At 34.8% G+C, this 15,442-nt stretch overlaps 1 protein-coding gene across 2 annotated transcripts; it reads right to left on the bottom strand.

The window, feature by feature from the left end:
• Window positions 1-358: 358 nt before the first annotated feature.
• On the bottom strand, window positions 359-14,273 carry LOC127419537 (carboxy-terminal domain RNA polymerase II polypeptide A small phosphatase 2-like). Of its 2 annotated transcripts, XM_051661014.1 has the most exons (7): window positions 13,651-14,273; window positions 6,109-6,260; window positions 5,254-5,355; window positions 4,852-4,908; window positions 4,092-4,184; window positions 3,394-3,579; window positions 359-2,489 (listed from the first exon to the last, which is right to left on the bottom strand). In XM_051661014.1, the coding sequence occupies exons 1-7, from the start codon at window positions 13,709-13,711 to the stop codon at window positions 2,364-2,366; spliced, it is 777 nt and encodes a 258-aa protein (XP_051516974.1). In that variant the 5' UTR covers window positions 13,712-14,273; the 3' UTR covers window positions 359-2,363. The 2 variants fall into 2 exon arrangements, with proteins under 2 accessions (XP_051516974.1, XP_051516975.1); XM_051661015.1 differs by lacking the exon at window positions 6,109-6,260.
• Window positions 14,274-15,442: the final 1,169 nt, after the last annotated feature.

The following is a 15,442-nucleotide window of genomic DNA, read 5'->3' on the forward strand; positions in this document are numbered from 1 at the left end:
TTTCTTCAACATAAAACGTTTTGGTGCAATTCAAGTCAAGGTGTTGCAATGCATGTTTTTGACGATGCTAATCCTGCAAAACGGATTATAGGCAAAAAAAACCTTCTTGCATTTTCAAGTGGTTGCACAAAAGCCATAGGTTAGTAGATTAGTAGCACAGCCCAAATCCTTTCTAATATGTGCTGACCTATTTTTAATAAATCAACCATAGCAAAAGACTAATCAGAAACATTCCCAAACATGCATACTGTCATCCAGCAGTTTTTCCAGGCCCATGTGAAATGTACCATTTTTGTAGACAAATTACTTTGTAGCTCCATCTAATAAGCGTGACACTGTTTTGTCACAAAACCATTTATTTTATTTTTTTGAAGTAGTTTGAGTTACTATGTTAGATCCATATTTTGCATGCCGTTATAACCTTTGTTATTTACTTTGTTTTAATTTTCAGGAATATTTTATATTAGTTTGGTATGTTTACAAAAGAATTTATGAAGTTGTTAATATATCTGTAAAATGTTTATACAGTATACTGTAAGGTGCTATCTGATTTTTTGTTTTTCCACTCTGTCCTGCAAAAGCCATAAATTTGTTTTCATAATCTCCTTTCTTAGCAATTGCCATCACCCATGCGATAACTCAATAAAACCTTTTAAGTAAACATTTTTGTGGTTTATTTGTTATAGAATAAGTGGCATATTTTTTTTCTTCCTGTAGTTTTGAGAAGGATTCTGGTGCCCCTAGTGGTAAATGTGAAGTTGGTCATCTGAAGGGAGAAATACTTGCAAGAGATACAGTGCTGTGGTGTGTGATGGTTTCATAATAGTCTATTAGGGCAAAGAATCTGAATGCTTGTTTTGTGTTGAGCTTCCTGATTATTTAAAAGATATGAACAAGTATTCACCTATTATTTATAGGTATTAATCTTTTTACCAAAAAAGTCGAGCTGTTGGTTGAGCAAATGTCAAGCTGGTCCAGATGCAAAAAAAGGTTGGAATTTACTTTAATGGAACACGGAGAAATACAGTAATAATTTCATACTAATGTTGTACAGGACAAAATTTTATTGTCAGCAATACAAAAGTAAAAAAATATTACATAACACAAACCTTATTCAAGGCATGTCGATTTTTGAACACAGAGGCAAGAGACCGCCATTTGAACACTGTTGTGTTTATATATATATATATATATATATATATAAACCCACTGCCATTTTGAATGCTTATTCTACAATGAAAACTTCTAAAAAGTTCATGTTTAAATAATATTACAAGATTGTAATAAAGAGGTGGAGCATCTGGTCTATGCCAGAGATGATACAAAATGGTTTCGTATAAAGATTTTAATTCAAGTTTAACCAAATATACACATATAAGATGGACAGTATTCGTAGTTGTCTGCAATAAATACAGCATGATGTAAACCCTCATGTTCATTTAGACATGAACTGAATAAGATAAATCTCTTTGGTTCATTCTATGTGGTTAATTCTACCCCTCAAGTATCATAGTGACCTCTTTCATCAAGTACACTTAAAGCAGAGATAAGGCCACTTAAAAGATACATATAGAAAGTGTTAAATTAAATGAACAGAGCGTGGTTGTAATTCACATGACACCGTGTTCAAAACAGGTATTTCATTAAAGGCCATGTTAACGCACCACTGCTATTTACTCCGCTGACTAAAAATAGGACTGTTTTCCAAAACAAGGCTGTATGAGTCCTTGGTGTCACATTAGCATTTATATAAAAAACAAATGCATAGCATGTTGGATAATTATTATAAAATTTCTACCATTTTGGCCACAATTCTTATCTGGAATACATTAGAAACACCAGGTTTCCTTTAAATATTGAAAGTATGAATATGAATTGATGTAAATGAACATGTGAGCATGTGTTCAGGTAGAGCTTGCATAGAGACACTGGCCTGAAAGTACATTGTGCTTACACATTGTGCAGTTGTATAGCATAATACATTGACTTCAGCTGCACTGTTTGTTAACGACTTGATTAGACCCTATGTATTGTCTTTTTCAACAGCATCTGTTTTAATCCCCCAAAAGATAGCATTACAAATGTAAAAAATGCTAAAAAATTAAAATACAAAAAATAAAATACAAAATTTTTAAATTGTTTTTGCAAAAGGCAAGTTCTATGACCGAGACACTTGGCCTCTGACCAAAATATCATCCAAGTAGTAGAACCGCACATTTCTCTATGTTCAGTAGAATTTAAAGTTTTCTTGTTTATGTTTTCAGGTCAGAGGGCAGAGCCTACTGTCATATGAGCCACTTTCGTGTGATTTGCAGTCAGTGCAATGCAAGATGGAGGTTTGCTGTGGTCTGTAAGTGTAGGGATTATGGACCCCTGAGTTGTTCTAGTCTGCTATAGACATCATCAGCCTGACTCAACTCTTCAAACACTGGGATGAGGTGCAGCAGCTCAGTGTCGCCTGAATCATCAAACCAGGACATTACAGGAACCTGTAAAAGATGGAGGTTTTTACATACCTCTAAAAGTTAGCATTTCAAACAAAATGCATGTAATTATAAAAATATAAGTCATTATATTGGTGTATTAAGGATACAAACTGTAAACTACTGTATATAATGGGGGGGGTTCAAGTCTGTGTCCACTTGTGAAAATGTTTCTATTACATTTTTCTGATTTTATATAGTTTGTTCTCATTACAAATTATATTATCAGCCCCCACTTACAACAGAAGTATATGGGGGCCATTTCTGGAGGGTTTAAAGGCAGAAATGTAAGGCTTATAATTTTATAAAAGCACTTTCATTTATTCTTCTGTAAAAAGTCGGTTATTATTTGAGCTGTGAAGTTGTTTAAATCATTGTATTACAGGGTTAACAGTATTATGTAATCATTGCAACAGTGATGTAAAATATAACTACGCAAAGAAGCTTGGTAAGCAATGCATATTGTTGACATGCGTATTTACGTCCTGTGGCTATTCTTTTGAAACTGGCTCCAATCACTTCCATTGTAAGAAAAGGAGAGACACGTCGAAATTATTTTTTGTGGCAATCAACATTATGCCACAGATGCTGTCGATTGTACTGAACCGGAAATATTTCTTTAATATTTGGTATGTCACACTTTTGCTTTAATGACATCATTTTACGTCATAACATTTCTTGTTTTCAATTTTTAACAATCCTTAAACTTTGTTTCCAAGTTTAAATTAGATTATCAGTTCCAGATTTTCAATATGGACATTTGAACCCCACTGTATATATTATGTAAAATGCCCAATTCTGTACACAATGCATGAAACATTAAATTTCTGTAAAATGGCAAGAGGGTGAATCTAGAAGCCAAGGGCAGGGTTCAATAAAGGCTAATCGACAGCAGGAAAATGAAACCCACAGCATTCTCAGGGTGGAAGATGTAGGAGGCAGGGGAGTTGTCCAGGATCAGAGTTTTGTGGAGCTCACGGCCGAGGCGACTCAGGTCTTTAACATAGCAGCCTTGATAGAACACGCAAGATTCACGGAACAGCCGCGCCCGAAACACACCACACTTATCCAGCAGATCAGTCACTGGGTCTGCATACTACCAGAGGGATAAAAAATGATAGAGGAGTAGGAGGGATGGACTTAAGAGAACTGCAATGGATCTGCAAGTTTGGATCAATACAGAAGTAGAGTATACATTTGAAAGCTGGTATAAGCAACACTATGAGGGCATAATTCACTAAAACAGAGTTCACACAGCAGTGAATTTCCATGATTTTTCCAGGACTTTGCCAAGACGTTTCCAGTCCCTCATGCTTACTACAATTGCACTCACAAAAAGCAATACTTAGCTAATTAAATATTTTAGAGCTAAGCAAATCTATACATGCATTTTTATTTTGTTGTCGTAATTTGTATGTTTTTATTTGTTTTTCCCATGACTTCTCCAGGCCAGGAACTCAAAATTTCCAGGTTATACATAACTGTGGGAACCCTGCTAAATCCATTTGGCAGGTGAATCACAAACAACAGCTTTTTGTAAGGTATCTCTTTCATTTCTTGATGTTCTACCACCCTGGTTAGAGTTTGAAAAGATTTGAAAATTGATACCTTAGCAAGGCTGGCAGTGAACAGAACACATTCAAACAGTTCTCCCATCCTCCGGAGAAACTCATCCACATATGGCCTCTTCAACACATACACCTAGAACATAAGTGTTTTTTGTTGGTGTTTGACATAGTTGACATCATTGATATATTAGATGTAAAGTTCAATACTATATGAAGTTTTAAAATTCTTTGATATGAAAATGTAAATAAAAAACATCACAAAACGTTCTGTAGTGCACTGTGGTGCTTATAGTGCTGCTGCTGGTAGCCTCATCCTGAAACAAGTAATCAAGAATAGGCTGTACTAGTGGGAACTAACCTATCCTGGATTACTTGAACCAGGCAAAAGCCAAATGCAAGTTTCCAATTAAATGTTAGAAAGACGACAACCAAAAAGGCCTAAAAAACTTTTCAAGAAAATGCAAGCTCAGTCTCCTCACTTTAAAAACACTAGTATTCAGGTCATACTGCTTGCTTTGTCTCCAAAACTACTGTATTTTGTTTTTATCTGTGATTGAAACAAAAAATCACTAAGCTTTTTGGCAAATGTCTTATTTGATTGCTTGAATCCTCATCCAGTGCCAAAGCTCTCTTCTCACCTCAGTCCAGCAGAGGGTGCTCATCATTCATTTTTCAATGTGAAAAAACATCCGCATTCTTTCCTCAGGCACAGTGCACAGTGCAAGTCATTAAGAAACACTAGTGCACTGGCAGGGGATTACCAGTGCTTCTCACATACACAAACATTTATCAGATCTCACCTGGTGTGTGGTCCCCTCAATCTCCACAGGCACAATGAAATCTGCATTGCTTATTGGCTACAAAAACACAATTTGGATACATAAATAAACATTGTTGCGATAGAACTGCTTGTTTGCAATAATATGCTTGCATATTTATATAAATTAAATGTGCTGTGGATATTTTATGAACTTATAATATTTATATTATGCATATTAATTATACTAATTATATTAATATTTTATATCTATCTATATATTAATTATATCTATCTTCTGATTCTATGTCATTACTCAATAAAACTGCTGCATTTAACTTAATTTCTTTACAGACAAATATCTGGTTTATTAGCAATTTCCTTCAGAGACCCATTGAAACAAGTATGCAATCTCATGCAATGTTTAATGCTCAACTAGGAATACCTTAAAGGAGCTATGCACCAGTGTTTCATCCAGATCTATAACCACACAGATCTTTCCTTGGTCCCGAGAGGTCACTGCTGGCAGAAGACACTCCCCTGGAATCTGGAGATGAGACCACAACTCTTCTGATGAGTATCAGTGTTTCCACACAGACCATGTTTTTATTATTTCCTAACCATGTGAGCTTGTAACAGCTTATTTCTGACTGGTGAAAAAAAAAAAAATATTCCACAGTATTATTGTTTTATGTATATTGTCTGTTCACTGTATATTTGATTTCAGAGAAACAAAAACAGAGGAGGGGTATTATTTTGGTGTTATATGTAATCTTTTGTGTTTCCTCAACCAAAAGATTTCATCACGTTCATTCCACAGGGCAGGACAATGCAGTTGCTTACAATGTAGAAAAAATACTGAACAGGAGGCCAACTGGCCAAGCCTCTTGTCACTATGAAAATGCTTCCTGCTCAATGCATTATTCAATATTCTTACTGCTAAATTGAATGATCATACATGAAATGCTTACTCATAAATCAGAAATGTCCTGAATGCAGTTAGAAATGTAGTTTTTGTTTTGTTTACACTGTAAAAAGTGAAACGGCGCAGTTGTTAGGAGCTGTCAGATATTTCTAACTGATCTGGCCCTTAAAAATGATTATTATTGGTACAACCCAAATTCATAACACGTAAAATATTTAGTTGCTCAATTTAATTTGATGGAACTTTGTTATGAAATTACAATGTGTAAATCATAAAATATATATTTTTTAGCTAGTCCTTATACATATTAAACATGTTTTACTTTAGTAATTTATGTGTCATAAAAAAGAGATTCAATGGTAACTATATTAATACTTTCGCAATGGTCCCATTGTCCTCGGGTGCTAACAAGGCATCATGGGTAGGTGATGTTGGCAGTTGGGCATCTTGAGGTCGAAGGCAACAGATGAGCTTTTTGAAGATGTTCCGACTTCCAGGTTTCCGAAGCGAGGAATTATTCACCTGATCTGTTTAAAGGGCAACACAATAAAATAGAATTTTTACATTTTCTACTTTCATCAGCTGAGTTAAATACTATAAAAAAGGTTACTGGTGTGAGGTTTATAAAACAATCTACGGCTGCTGCAAACAACTATTTTGATAACTCAATTCATCTTTGAATTATTTCTTCAATTAATCAGATATAAAAAAGAATTTAACATATTTTGTATTATATCTTATTTTCCTTTGCTACTGGTCTCATAAAAATACTATTACTTACATTATTTGTTGGATATAAATTAAATCTGGTTCATTCAAAACATTCACTGTAAAAAAGAAATTCCATAAAATTTACGGTAAATTAGCTGTGGTTGCCAGAGAATTATCGTGAAAAATACGGTAACCACGTTTCAGTCTTTACGGGATGTAATTTTGATGCCTATATATTTTATGGTGCATTACCGTTTATATTATTAAATGATAAACTTGATAATTAACCTTATAAAACTGTAAATATCTGCTTTTCACTTTATAATGTATTGTTAATCACTGTAGTAATTACAGAAGGGCACATGATGACATGAAGTTCATCAATAGTGGCCCTTTCAGGAGCAATGACCTATAAACATGTTGAGACAGTGATCATTCACACAAACACTAAACACCATCAGGGTAACACATGTGAAATTAAAATAATACAATAAACATTAATTAAATTACATCAAATATAACACAAAACACTCCAAAGTACATAACTGATATTAAAAATAAGAAGAAACAGAACTATTCTCATAAAATATAATGGGTCACGCTGGGAATTCTGGGAATGGCCGATTATTTTCATTTTTTACCCTAACTTTAACAATAATGCACCGTAAAAAGTACATGTACTCTCTTGTTAAACATAATATACATTTTTACGTTAATTATACAGCATTTTACCGTAAAATTACATGTATTTACTTTTGAAATATATTATAACTTTTTACCATATATTTCAAGGTAACTACCCATTAACCAATTAAAGTTTTTTTTACTGTAGAATTTTTACAGTCTTTTACCGTTAAAATTACAGAACTTTTTTACAGTGTACATTTTAATAATTTTTTTATTTAGTTAATTATTATATAGTTAAAGGCACAGTAACTTTGATCATATATTTCAAAATTACAACTGATTTCTTTAGGAGTAAAAAAATTTTTTAATTATTAAGTGCACCTTTATTGTGCTCCCTTTTTTATTGTACTCTGTTTGGTTAACGCATGTTGCCTCTGCCTTTTTTTCAAATGTGCTGTTTCCATAGAGATGCATTTCTCCCCACTGTAAAGCGACATCACTTATGTAGTTTCTCCATGTATAGTGCAAATACCCGATTAATCTTTAATGAAATTTGTTGTTGACCATTTTCCATTATGAACTTTATTGATTAGTTGTTGCAGCCCTAAAACAATCCCACTTGAAGCTACAACAAAGCGCTACAGGTTATTGTCAAACCTCACCCAGAGTGCATTAATGCACATTTTTGAGAATTCAATTTCCTCAATTTACAACTCAATTTACTCTTAAATAAGAAGACTGATCTTGTGCCACATGCAACCAATATCCCCTGCTATTTAGCTAGTTACATTTGCATCAAGTATGCCACTGGCACTTGATATATCTTTTAAATAATTCAGAGCACTGGAATGAAATGTATGTTTGCATCAGTAAACGCAGTGCATATTAACATCAGAATGACCAACTGCTCAGCCACCCTCCTCCAGAGATGGCACACGTTGCACAGAAACAGAAAATCTGTTTTAAATGAGACTGCTGGCCACGGCTGGTATATGTTATATAATCTCAGAGGGCGGGAAAGCCCACACATTTCAGCTGTACCTTCGGAGCACACACACACACACACACACACACACACACACACGTACACCACTCCAGCCATTTCATCACAGGAGAGTCTGGCAGAAACAAGTCCTAGAAGTGCATACGCCACAGACACAACTCCTAGCCACAGAAATAAGAGCTATGTTTTGTATGTAATGATTTTGTATATACGTAACATAACATCTGTAGCAAGCTTTGCCCTTCATTACAGAGGGCTTAGGTCTCACTGCATATTTAGTGGCTTCTGCATGCTTTTGCTTGCAAATATTTGCATTTAAATGAAACACGATTTTGTCCAGACTTGCCTGTTAAGATTTTGAGGAAGCAAATATAAAAAATACACCTAAAAGCTCTTGCATATTAAAGTACACCATGCAATGATTAGTATCTGATTTTTTGAATTTCGACAGTGATTAATGTGCGTACTAGTAATGATTTCTATTATTTTGTTTTCTCATCTGAAGGTACTGACCATCATGATGTGCAAGGTAAGCAGAGGTTGATCCTCATTTTCAATCCATACACTTTTCCTTCCTCTTGGTGCCTTTGAGGGCTTATGTAGCCATAGGAATCATCTTATGTAACATACGAGCAGCATGTACAGCGGAGAGAGAATGAGAGAAAATGGCCTCCTTCGTCATCATTTATTCTGCTGTATTTGCCCATCTGTACACTCACTGATAAAGCCCTGCTTAACAAAAGGACTGATGGAAAATTATCCATGTTTTTAAATCTACTTTCTTTGTCACATGCAGATGGAACAATAATGCACAGCATTCTTAGCAGTGTGAAAGGAGGAATGGGTTATTTTAAGGGCCGTCAAAGGTTCTGTTAAAAACTGTGTGTAAGTGGTAAGGGATTACGAACTTAATCAAAGGAGAGACTGTATCCTTTTTCAAATCAATTTTCTGAACAACATAAATGCAAAAAATTTTCAAACGTTTTAAAGTTTGGTCCACTTGGTGACTTGTCATCTGATTGACATTTCCTAAATAATAAAGATCTAAAGAAGGTAGTGTTGTCATGGTACCAAAATTTCAGTAGTAGGTACCGAGACCAGTGAAATTTCACAGTTCTCGATACCAGTTTCAAAACCACAGCAAAAATATGATAATATGCTATTGAACACATAAGTTTAGTTATTTTTAATAATTATTTTAATTATTATTATTATTTTCAAAAACATGTTTTTAAGTTTAATTTAATCATCAAAATGGCGTCTAATCAATTAATTCTCTTTTAATAAGTGAAAATATAACTTTTTACCATATCACTGCATTTTTTTGACAAACTTTTATTCAACAGCTGTCTTGATTGTGGTAAATTGATTAATTATTGTTATTACAGAGAATATTACATTTTACTCTACAGTTGTAATATATTTTTATTACATTTTTTTATTTAATTTCTTCAATTTCACGCATCAAGCTTTTATTTTGAATTGTGCTTTTATTATGATGTGGGTTTTTTGCCGGAAGGTTCACTTTCCCAGATAAACAGTTTGCAACATGGCCCAGTGTGATCATAAACCTTTTTCACAGACTGCGATGATGCGTTTCCGCCTTATTTATCAGCGTAAATCTCGCATTTTTTTTTATGTTATACATTTTTAAAATATTGCGTGTAAATTTATAACATTATGCTCTATGTTATATTACCCTGGAATTAGTTTTAAAAACTGAATTACCACAGCTGCGAGGGGGTTTCTATTACAGCTGCTGAGAGAGTGACAGTACATTTGGCATCTTCTCCCATTTTACTGTCTTAATCCATCGCTCTCTATTTTTTCCCTCTTCTGGAAAGTCATTTAAATGTAATAGTGGATTTTTTCTTTTGGTTTTGGAGCAAATGGGTAAGTGAAAATAATATTTGCTGTGATCTCCCATTCACCGCTGTCGAAGTTTACCCGACAAAACCAGGAGCGAGAAAAGGGTCTATTGAAGACTTTCAAGTCACGTCTGAAATCTCATCTTTTTACACTGTCCTTTGAGTCTGACAAATTAAATGTAGGACACAGTTTTGGAGTGTTTGTATTTTAGATTACTGGTGTTTGTGTATGTGGTAATTTTGAAATGTTATGTTTTCAATTTTATTACTGTGAAACACTTTGGTCAACTCTGTTGTTTTAAATGCTATATAAATAAATTTGAGTTGAGATTAAAGCGCAAATGCTGTGATTTAATTATATAAATATATAGTTTACATGTGTTGTGTGCTTCATCGTGGATTAGTGCTCTACTTTGTCATCTCAAACAACGTGAATGATTCTCAATGTCTGTGGAGTTTCCAGAGTATGAGCGGTTGGATTAATACATTCAAAGTATGCAGCTCATCCACGCTAAGACTGCAGCCTTCAGTGGTTTAATAAATCACATTAGGACATGCCACTTGGATTAATTGTCCATTTCAGTGTACAAGAAGTAACAGCGCACACGTTCAAAATAAGCCTGTGAGCATTTTAAAGCTGTCGTGTGTCAGTCATATTGCGCGCTGGTACCGGATAGAGTCTGTGCTCGGTACTACAGAAACACTGGTATCATTACTTCTTTTTTATTTTAGTACCGAAATACCGGTACTTTTTTCAAGACTAAAAGAAGGTGAAATAAATGTCAAGTTTGGATTTGAGTTACAATGGATCAGTGTAACTACTGGACTCCAAGGAATCAGTTAAGGAAACAGTAACAGCCCATGTGCTTGATATCTGTATTTAAGCCACAGGATGGAGAAGCTTGTAAATACAAACCTGTCCCCAAAGCCTTTCAGTTCACTTCAGAACCTTTCTTTAAGAGAAGTTTTATTCTTACTTGTGTTATATGTACTTAAGAGCAGAGATCTAAAAACAAAGGGGATAACATCGGCAATGTTATCCCAGACAAAACTGGTTTCGATCTGGTCTTCACCAAATGAACAACAAATCAGTTTTAGACATATTGTGTCATCAATCCATATGAAAGCTATTTTTCCAGGTATGCAGTGAGTTGCTGCAGCATTGGCTAAACATGATCTATAGTGTACTCAAGTATCAAAATTGTGTACCTATTTAAAAATACTGCACAGAATGAGAATTCATAAAACTCTGAGGGTACTGAAATTTTAAAAAATTGATTCTCATCACCTTGCTTCATGCACAGTGCTGGGTAGATTATTTCTGAATTGTAATCTGGAAGTGATTACAAACTACATGACTTAAATTGTAGTTCAACTGTACAGGATTACATTCAAAGTTATCTAATATGATTGCTTTTTAATTACTTTTGACGTCACTTGACGTGACGCATTCGCATGCATTTGAGTAGGGTAAGCTTGAACCATTTTAACAATGTTGCTTAAATGCATAAAAGAAAGCTTACTTAATATATAAAAATATGTGAATTGATATTATTCTTTTTTTGTACATTTGTGTTTTACTCACTAGTTGTCTGTTTCTGAGTATAATAAAAACAGGCACTTAAAATGTTCTTACTCCGGCAATTTTGGCATTACAAACGGCATCCACGTGTGGTAACAATAGATAAGACCATTTTTTTTGTTTGTGAATCAACATTACAGGAAAAAAAAAACAGTCTCAAAAGTTGTCACAAAAGCACATTCATGTTTATTTTTTTAAGTACAAAAGCAATTTGTGAAACTAAAACAAACTTTACCGCACTAATGCCATCGGTTCGGCATTTATGTGTGGATTAGCGCTCCATCTTCAGTGTAATTATGGCTGGTGGCTAGTAGCAGGTTTGTGTGTGCAATTCTCAAAATATTTGACAAATGTAAACCATAAAAAAAAGAACTAGAGGAATAAATAAATTATGAAAAAATTACTTCCTTTGCCTGATTAATATGTAATCATGTAATCCATACAAAACTATCTGTAATCTGAGTATTTTAAAATGTAACCGTATCTAATTACAATTACTTGATTTTTGTAATCTGATAATGTATTCCAGATTACATGTAATCCGTTACTACCCAGCACAGTTCACGCGCAACTAAACCATGGAGATGGATAAGGCTCATCTAAATAATAAATTAATACACTTTAATCCTTGCTTTAACATTTTGATATTTAAAAATGTAAAATTCTAAAGGGATCGAACTCCTCAAGACTGTAAAGCAAACACACTACAGAAAGCAATGCAAAATGCAACCTTGCAAAACGTTATTAGACCTCTGTTTACATTGCACTTTAGTGTTTGTTCACACTCTGAACGCCATAATTTCTGAGTCTTTGCTGTCATGGCCACAAACAAGTCATATATTAGACATGTGGCACAGTCGTGTCATTGGACACTTCTTTGCAAGCAAGCATGTGCAACTGTGTTCAAGGGCTGTTCTACACATTTCTGCATACTTGTCTTGGCTATTTCAAACATAATGGCTGCTCGTAATTCACTAATGCACTGGTCGTAAACATCTGTAATAACAGCCTTATTAACATCAATACCATATGGTCACACTAGAACGACAGCTTTCATATCCTAAGTATTTACCTGAGGTCTATAATAAGCGCAAAGCTGCGCACATATTTGCGAGATACACGACAAACACTGGGACGAATTGCATGTCAACACACAGTCGAGAGGATAGGCAGCAGGTCCGCCAGGCAGTAAGTAAGGGGACAAAAGGGCTACTACGTATTTTCTGCAGAACACTGTGGCCTTTACTATAAAAACACACACACACTATCGTTCAAACCTTTGAATTAAGGCCTTCTGGTTTACATTTGTGTAATCGTAGCGTCTGTTCGTCGCGCGGCGGATGGAGGGCGTGTGCTGAGGGGTGTGTTTGTGCATTCCTCCGCGGCACCTTGCGCTCTCGATTAGGCCTATGTTTTCCACGTTTAAACGGTATTTTCGTCGTTTTACTTAAGTGAGTTAGTGTATAAGATGTGTGAGCGTAGCAAACGCCTGTTTTAGAAATATAATCGGCACAATGTTAAGAAAATGTGTCACTCGAATTACCCATTAACCAAGCTAAGAAACGCCGCCTGTTTAACATCACAAAAGAGGAAACAGCAGTTTATTTCAACGACAATGAACTTTGGTAGGATAGCCGACGCGTTTTAAAAACGTCAAAACCTACTACTGTAAGAATGAATAATAAATAAATGGGAAACATCTCATAAATATTACAGAAAGAAAAACATTTAAGTATGGTTAAGGGGTCGTCTAAAATCCTTTTAAAACGAGTATATTACGTAAACGCGTTAAACAGCAAAACGTGTGAATAATAAAATAAAGGATCAGCAGCTACCCTGAGATTTAGCCCTACAAAGGCACACACACAAAACAAAATGTAGGCATATGTATATATCCTGTGATGTGAGATACTGTCAACGTTCTAGAGCGAAACGAATTCCGCTCCACAATGTGACATGTCAATCAGCTCAATTTCGCAAATGCCAACTGTACTGCGCGAGCACAGAACACGTTCGAAATTCGAATCTCACGTCGCGCTTTCGCCAAAAAGAGATTATCAAATAGTTTGGCTTGTATTCACAGCACTGAAACACTGCCATTTCACATGTAACAGTGTATTACCTACCTGTTTTCGAAGGCGACCGAGAATCCTCTCTCTGCACTTGAGTGATGATCGAACTTTCCATCTAACAAACGCACAGCCCTCAACGTCCAACCAACCTTTTTCGGCGACAAACAGTCGGACCGCATTTAGTGGCATTAATTGCTAGCGACGCTTGAAATGAATAATTTCCGTCAGCGCAAAAATATCTCAGACCTACGGAGACAAATTATTTTGATATTTATTTATTCCCGCCTTCTATTCTCTTCCACATGGGAGGGGCATGGCTCTTTGTTTTCTTTTCTCTTATCTGCTATTTTCTAGGCTTCGCGTCTCAATTTACTTCATCGCATGTATATTTATCCGTAGCCCCCTCTAGTCTAGGTGAAGCCCTCACTTTTTCTCCAACAACATGGAGAATCCAGGAGAAAGAAGAAAAACAACCGAGGACATGGGGCAAGGGGCGGTTTCAAGTTCCCCTTACTACAGATAAACAACCCCATAACTGGGCTATATCCAACGTCGTATTTTACAAAAAGATACGGCCAATTCGCTCAGATTTATCATTTGTGGAGAAAATAATCGAATATGGCCGATAATTGACGATTTTAATGTTTATCCGTGCATTGTTTTGCTCTAGATGGACTCTGAGGGGCGCCTTGAAACAGCTGGTCGTTTCGGATTGGATCTCCAGGAAGTGGGAGGAGCTGAAGCATTCTTCTGTACACTGCACGCTCCACACTGAAAATATTCCAGTGCTGGTTTTGTCGAAATCAGTAGTCTGCTGCTGTAGTCATATTAAATCTAAATTACAGTGTCGGAATGCTAATTAAATAATGAGGAAATTGCAAAGGAAATGAGGGATGCGGTTGAATTGGTAATATTAGAAAAGCTTTGTTTAAAAAAAAAAAAAAAAAAAATGACACCCAATCTGCCTCCTTTCCTTTCACATCGTAATTGTTATTGTAAAATATTGATTAAAATATTGCTCATTTTAATATATCAGCTAAAAATATAATTGCACCATTCCAACGAACTACAAATTATTTGACAGAACTTTTATTTAAATGAAAGGAAAATAACTTTACTGAAGTGGAGTTTTTAAGTGTTTAAGAATAAATGCATAAATAACATAAACAACAATGTCTTTATTTTTATTATTATTATTATTATACAAGCTGTTTATTATTGAGTTTTGAATGCTGTATTTTTATTAGGCAACTGCATTTAATGCAAGCTTGATGTTTATTCGAGCATGCACATTTATTGGCGTTATAGAGTACATACAGTATGTGACATCACTAAAATCCCTGTAAAGCTGTAAGACCATTAAACTTCAAAACAATTCTAAATCTTCAGAATCATCAAGTTTCACAAACCATACCACTTGGATAACAACTTGTTTGCTTTGACAACCATATTTCATGATATCCATGAAATAACTTTGGCTCAGAGAAGGCATCAATGTAAAACTGTAATGGTGAGCTGCATGAATATAAAAAATGCCTCTGGTTGGAATACATATTCTGTGCTATGACATTATGCTGCTTATCTCCTAGCCCTACTTGACACATTTTCACACCTTAATTGCCATGTATTATGTGCAACCCAGTTAGATTAAGTTAATTAAATAATGTAACTAATTACTGCAAACACGCAACTGCATTTACTGCAGTTAATAGTTCCCATTAATGTTGCACATTTGCTTAATCAGCTGTAGCATTAATTTTGTACAATGGCATCCAATTTGGGAATGTTTTCAAACAAAAATGTATGTTCTGCTTTCTCGCATGTTGTTTATTTCATTTTTATTTTA

This window comes from Myxocyprinus asiaticus, chromosome 28, assembly GCF_019703515.2.
Source record: "Myxocyprinus asiaticus isolate MX2 ecotype Aquarium Trade chromosome 28, UBuf_Myxa_2, whole genome shotgun sequence".
NCBI lineage: Eukaryota > Metazoa > Chordata > Actinopteri > Cypriniformes > Catostomidae > Myxocyprinus > Myxocyprinus asiaticus.